Genomic DNA, 7,264 nt, shown 5'->3' with positions numbered 1-7,264 from the left:
CCTGGGGAGTCTGTGCAGGAAGGGCACGCAGCTGCGGGAGTACTTCTGTGAGGATTTGCTATTTTGGTTTTATTTTTTGTTTTCCTTTTTGCCTTTTTTCTTACTTTTTTTCGCTGGGATTTATTGAGAGCGGATCGGAATTTGCCAAATCTTGTGGCATGGGGCAGACTGGGACAGAGACCACACAAGAGGAACGGGTTTGGAATTGTTCTGTTTATTTTTTTTCTGTGATTGCGACATAACAGGGTGTATTATTTATGTTACTTTTTGGTGGCTTTTATAAAGACGTTTTTTTTTCTTTATTTGTTTTCACTTTGTCAAGATTAAGCACGCTTTCGTGATATTTTTTTCTTTCTGTTTCACTTGTGGGCAACTTTTATAGGGAACTTGTGCCCTCCTTTTTGTTGGACTGAGCAGAGCGGATCCAGCTGGTTCTGGACTGGAACTTGTAACTTTTCCCGGTCGAACTATTGTCAGGAGGCAGGTGGCTGAGTGAGAGAGATTAATTACGCTTTCCTCCTTTTTTGTATTAATGTGAAATTACACTCAGACAACAAAAATTAGGTCTAAACAGGGCGGGACCTGTGTGTTTATTCAGGTTTCACTGTGTCCTGACTTACTAACACAACAGCCGTTTACCCTAACTATCACCCAGGCAGCTAAGCTGCTTGCTGGTTTCAAAACAAACCCAAACAAAACCACAAAACCTACAATAGTTTTCGTTGATACCGTGTTTCTATTTTCCTCCACTCCAGTCTCCTCTGTTGTTCACAGACATTAGCCCCACACTGCCAGAGAACCCCTCAGGTGGGGTGTTTAAATACCCATCATTAATTAAGCACGGGTGCAACCCATTCTCCTGTACTCTAGCCACTCAAAGCCCCTTGGGAAATGTAGTCTTTTAGCCCGCCACCATCTCCCTGAACTACATTTCTTAACTCAGTGGGCAGAAAGGGTATATGCTTCTTTCCAGGTGTGGCCCTATGTACCTGCACTCCAACACTTTACCCCACACTTTATCACAATTATATATATAATATATATATATATATATATATATATATATATATATATATATATATATATATATATATATATATATACACACAGTATATTCAATAAGTATATATGTCTTATATAAACATAAATATATAGGTATGGTTTGAAATCTATATACAATAAAATGTTTTTAAAAAAACGCCCCCCCATCAGATAATCATATACGTACACCCCCAGAGGTCAAAGGTGTCATCAATCAAAACTACACAATAGTTTTGACATAAGCTATGTTACTTATACTACTGGCAGGTATGGTAAAATTGAAGGCAATTGCAATAGTTTTTGGCATTTTCTCCAAATCTGCAAATGTTACAGCTATTAAATTAATAAGAGAAGCTAGAAGTTCACCTCTTCAATTTGAGCTCTATCTTCTATCTTGGTTTTTCCGAGGCGTTTTAACGATTTTTAGCTATTATTCCCAGTATGGCAGGTATGGTAAAATTGAAGGCAATTGCAACGGTTTTTGAGAGGTAGGGTGGAACGCGACAGAGCCCAACTGCGAATGGGAGGGGCTCGAGCATGGCGGGTGGGTGTGCCGCGGGGTCTCCCTTTCATCAATCACCGACCCTTGCAAGCAATGCCCCGGCCGGCCACCAACCAACCCCTTTTCTCTGGTACTAACCCTAACCCTAACCTTAATCCCAAGCCCTAGCTCCAGCCCTTACACCTTCCCAAACCCTAACCCTAGCTCCAGCCCTTACACCTTCCCAAACCCTAACCCTAGCTCCAGCCCTTACACCTTCCCCATCCCCAACCCTAGCTCCAGCACTTACACCTTCCCCATCCCTAACCCTAGCTCCAGCCCTTACACCTTCCCAAACCCTAACCCTAGCTCCAGCCCTTACACCTTCCCAAACCCTAACCCTAGCTCCAGCCCTTACACCTTCCCCATCCCCAACCCTAGCTCCAGCACTTACACCTTCCCCATCCCTAACCCTAGCTCCAGCCCTTACACCTTCCCAAACTATAACCTTAGCTCCTGCCCTTACACTTTCCCTAACCCTAGCTCCAGCCCTTACACCTTCTCTAACCCTAGCTCCAGCACTTACACCTTCCCCATCCCTAACCCTAGCTCCAGCCCTTACACCTTCCCCATCCCTAACCCTAGCTCCAGCCCTTACACCTTCTCTAACCCTAGCTCCAGCCCTTACACCTTCCCCAAGTCTAACCCTAGCTCCAGCCCTTACATCTTCCCCAACCCTAGCTCCAGCCCTTACACCTTCCGCATCCCTAACCCTAGCTCCAGCCCTTACACCTTCCCAAACCCTAACCCTAGCTCCAGCCCTTACACCCCCAACCCTAACCCTAGCTCCAGCCCTTACAGCTTCCCAAACCCTAACCCTAGCTCCAGCCCTTACATCTTCCCTAACCCTAGCTCCAGCCCTTATGCCTTCCCCAACCCTAATCCTAGCTCCAGCCCTTATGCCTTCCCCAACCCTAATCCTAGCTCAATCTCATTGTGAGAAAACACACAATGCGAACACATTGGGGAGAACATGCAAACTCCACACAGACAGAAAGACCCCTGAGGCCGGAATCGAGCCCAGGACCCTGGAGCTGTGAGGCAGCAGCACTAACCACCACGCCACCGTGCCGCCCTATTGAGTTTATAGACATTGTATTCATACAATACCTGCACTGTGTTCACAATTTATATTTTCAGCTGGCAAATATTACCTATCAATATTTAAATGTTAATATCACCAGTCGGTTGTTCAGTGACAGTGTTCAAATAAAGTTTGTTCACTATAATCAATTCATAAAATGCAAATAAGTTAAGTTGCATTAAAGGTCATGTCACCTGATGTGGTTTAATTATTTCAATATATATAATTTAGAATGGCCAATTGTTTTTAAGATCTTGTCTTTAAAAAAAAAATCCTCCCAACTTAATTTTTTTATTAGCTGCTAAAACAATTTTAAAAGTGGAATTAATGTTATGCACATTAGTATTACTTCAATTGAAGTGAGTTCTCTCACTGCTGCTGTACCCTTGAGCAAGCAGGCAGGTACTTTACCTCCTAGACTGATAGAGCTAGTTAGACCCTTGAGCAAGCAGGCAGGTACTTTACCTCCTAGACTGATAGACAGACAGATAGCTAGCTAGTTAGACCCTTGAGCAAGCAGGCAGGTACTATACCACCTAGATTGATAGACAGACAGCTATTAAATCAATGTTCTGTTGTATTAAGTCAGTGTTCAGCTGTTAACATTTCAAAGAATAACCAGAGCAATTATGATCAATCTCCATTCCCGAGGTGTTCATAACTCTGAGGTTCTACTGTATATATGTCACTGTTATTATTACCAGTATGTAACTGTACTTTCGAATTATTGCCAATGTGGAAACATCGAACATCCTGGTGTCTTCTGTAATTATTTACAGATGTTGACTTACTCACAACCCTCTTGTACAAATAGGTTACAAAACACATGGTATATATAAACTGTTTTTACCTCAGTACACAGGCTAAAAACATAGAAGATGAAAGTAAATGCTTACAATATATATTTTCTTATTAATAACATGTTCATTTAATAATATGCCATAGAACATAAAAGTTTATATTAAAAAAAAAAGTATTCAAATACTATTTAACCGCATTTAAATGTTATCAATATCTACTATCGCTGATAAGGGTTCACATGACACACACACACACACACACAGAGAAATACAGATCTGCCCATTTAGAAATCGTATATAAGCCAGCCTGGATCTCTGATCTCAATTTGAAGGCTGCATTAGCACCGACAGGTAAGTTCCAACTTCTAAATGTCTGTCTGTGTCTCTGTATGTCTGTGTCTCTGTCTGTCTGTCTTTCTCTGTCTGTCTGTCTCTGTCTGTCTCTGTATGTCTGTGTCTGTCTGTCTCTGTCTCTCTGTGTCTGTATGTCTGTGTCTCTGTCTGTCTCTGTATGTCTCTCAGTCTCTGCTGGTTTTTGTTCGAACTAAGGAGCTGTTCTCAATTACTTCTTCATTGATTGAACCCTTTCTCGTCAATTGAACTAAAACAATTTGCTTAATTGTTAGTTATTCATTATTAATTCAACTTTTTAAAATTGTTTTAACAACTTATAAAAAGTTGTGGGAGAGAGTTCAAGTTTCTGTTGAAGAACTTCATTCCAAAATGCTCTATGCCAATTCCACACATTTCCAGATATTGCTGTAGATTAATACCCTGGAGGGATAGCCTTATTATCACATAGTGTAAAAATCTTCATGTGAAACACTGCGATATTTCTTGTAACTTGTTTGTTTTATTGTTTCTATTAACATAGGAATTAATAGCATTTAAAATAAAAACATAAATTTACCAAAATCAGTGAAAATGGATATAGAGCATTTTGGAATGAAGTTCTTCATATATAATGCTGTGTATTATTTTCTCTCTCTCTCTTTCCAGCAGTATCTAAACTAACTGGATAGTGAAGAAGATGGCTGTATCAATCTTGGAATTCGGGTTCCTTCTCTTATTGGCCGCTCCATTTTCCCTTAGTCAACGCCCCCCACCCCCACCTCCACCCCCACCCCCACCCCCACCCCACCCCAACCCCTGTCCATCGCCATGTGGCAGCAGTTCATCTCCGGGAAAATGTGTTATACCGTTAGACATGGCCGGAAACTCCCTAGATGATCAATATATCGGTTGCGAAGATAACATGTCCAACAAAGTAAAGTCAGTCTATCTGGTCAAAGAATTAGCAGATAAAAAAATCGATTTTAAAACCGGTTGGAATTTTGGAATTCAGTACATGACAAAAAACCAACACCCACACTTAACTTTAGAGCAAGCGACTGCGATCTACGCGTACACTATGAACACGCCGTTGTTCTGCCAATTCAACACAGCAGTACGAAATGGCGGCGGATCGAATTACAATACCTTCCCGTTCAAAGCTCTGCATTTCTACTTGACTACAGCCTTGAAAATACTCCACCGGGAACAGAACTCGGGCTGTCGTGATGTCTTCAGAGGCGAGACCATTAGCAGGACCGTTAAGGTCAGTGAAATCGTGCGCTTCAGTCAGTTTGCTTCGTGTTCAGTGGATAAAGACAGGGCAAAGAGTTTTGCCGGGAAAGACGGGACTGTGTTCAGCATAAATACTTGCCAAGGTGTGCCGATTACTGATTATTCATCGAAAAAGTACGAGGAAGAAGTTCTCATTCCACCTTATGAGAAATTTAAAGTGCAGAGTGTCAAAGGCAATGAAATCACGCTCTCCGCTGTCAAAGGAGACACTAGAAGTGTCAACAACTGTTTGGCAGGTAAGTTACAAACCCAGGGGTAGTGCGGTGCGGTGCTAGTTTAAGAAACGACGACTCCAGAAAAGATCTTTGCAAAACATTTTTGAAGAAGGCAAGGACTACATTAGATATATATACACACACACACACACACACACACCTGCTGCCTCCTCACAGCTCCAGGGTCCTGGGTTCGATTCCAGCTGCAGGGGTCTGTCTGTGTGGAGTTTGCATATTCTCCCCGTGTTCGCATTGTGGGTTTTCTCCGAGTACTCCGGTTTCCTCCCACAGTCCAAACACATGCTGTTCAGGTTGATTGGTCACTCTAAATTGCCCTCTGTGTGTGTGTGTGAGAGTGAGTGTATGAGTGTGTGAGTATGTGGTGCCCTGCGATGGTCTGACGTCCCGTCCAGGGTGTAGTCCTGCCTTGCATTGCCCTGTGTCTACAGGTTTAGGTTCCGGCTCACCGCGACCCTCGAAAGGATTAAGCGGTTATGATAATGGATGGATGGATATATACACACATATATAATATACACATTTATATACATATAAAGCTTCATACCAAAACGAGTTAAATACCAATTCCACACATTTCCAGATATTGCTATAGATTTACACCTGGAGGGGTAGCCTTATCATCACGTAGTGTAAAAATGTTCATGCGAAACACTGCGATATTTCACTTGTAACTTGTTTGTTTTCTTCTTCCTCCTAACATAGGAATTAATAGTATCTAAAATAAAAAAAAAACATAAATTTACCAAAAACAGTGAAAATGGATCTAGAGCATTTTTTAATTATTATTATTAGTTTCTTAGCAGACATCCTTATCCAGGGCGACATACAATTTAAAATTATATCACATTTTTTTTTTACATACAATTACCCATTTATACAGCTGGGTTTTTACTGGAGCAATCTAGGAGGTAAAGTACCTGCCTGCTTGCTCAAGGGTCTATCTAGATATCTGTCTGTCTATTAATCTAGGAGGTAAAGTACCTGCCTGCTTGCTCAAGGGTCTAACTAGCTAGCTAGCTATCTGTCTATCAATCTAGGAGGTAAAGTACCTGCCTGCTTGCTCAAGGGTCTAACTAGCTAGCTATCTGTCTATCAATCTAGGAGGTAAAGTACCTGCTTGCTTGCTCAAGGTTACAGCAGCAGTGTGTCCCTCCCATCTGGGATTGAACCCACAAAAAGACCTTCCGGTCAGGAGTCCAGAGCCCCCCTAACCACTGCTCCACACTGCTGCCTGTGAAGCTCTTCATATATTAACACACACAGATATATACACACATACATATACACATTTATATATAATGTGACTAACAATTTGTTTTCTCATTTTGTGTTTTGTATTGTAGTGCCTTAAACTTCAATGTCTAAATGAAGTGCCTGCAACTCCATTATTTCAGAAAGAAAAGTGGACAACATTGATTTTTTCTGTCTGTCTGTGTCTCTGCTGGTTCTTGTTCCAACTGAGGAGCTGCTCTCATTACTGCTTCATTGATTGAACCCTCTCTCATCAATTGAAATTATTAGAGCGAATTCATTTTTATTTTCTGAAAACTGTTAAAAAAAGAATGACTTACTTTATGGAGTGGGTTGCTTGAATTCTTTCTTACTTTCTGCAATAAAACAGCTTTTGAATCATCATTCAAAACTCAGTTGTGTGTGTCTGTGTGCAGTTATTATTACCTGAAACCAACCAGAGTCTCCCCTGGTAAAGGCACTACAGTGTGGAGTGCAGGGGGAGTCGTATGGTCAGGGGGGAGCGCAGGGAGGGAGGGAGGAGTCTCCCCTGGTAAAGGCACTACAGTGTGGAGTGCAGGGGGAGTCATACAGTCATGGAGGAGTGCAGGGAGGGAGGGAGGAGTCTCCCCTGGTAAAGGCACTACAGTGTGGAGTGCAGGGGGAGTCGTACGGTCAGGGGGGAGCGCAGGGAGGGAGGGAGGAG

General features: G+C 42.1%; 1 protein-coding gene across 2 annotated transcripts; it reads left to right on the top strand.

Annotated features, from left to right (window-relative positions):
• Nucleotides 1-3,758: 3,758 nt before the first annotated feature.
• On the top strand, nt 3,759-6,974 carry LOC117404935 (erythroblast NAD(P)(+)--arginine ADP-ribosyltransferase-like). Of its 2 annotated transcripts, none has more exons than XM_059010290.1 (3): nt 3,759-3,817; nt 4,469-5,328; nt 6,672-6,974. In XM_059010290.1, exons 2-3 carry the CDS (start codon nt 4,497-4,499, stop codon nt 6,677-6,679), a joined length of 840 nt encoding a protein of 279 aa, XP_058866273.1. In that variant the 5' UTR covers nt 3,759-3,817; nt 4,469-4,496; the 3' UTR covers nt 6,680-6,974. The 2 variants fall into 2 exon arrangements, with proteins under 2 accessions (XP_058866273.1, XP_058866272.1); XM_059010289.1 differs by having other exon boundaries at nt 3,769-3,817; nt 4,466-5,328.
• Nucleotides 6,975-7,264: the final 290 nt, after the last annotated feature.

Source organism: Acipenser ruthenus, chromosome 40 (assembly GCF_902713425.1).
Source record: "Acipenser ruthenus chromosome 40, fAciRut3.2 maternal haplotype, whole genome shotgun sequence".
Classification (NCBI taxonomy): domain Eukaryota; kingdom Metazoa; phylum Chordata; class Actinopteri; order Acipenseriformes; family Acipenseridae; genus Acipenser; species Acipenser ruthenus.
The sequence above is the reverse complement of the archived record's forward strand: the minus strand, read 5'-3'. Positions and strand labels throughout refer to the sequence as shown.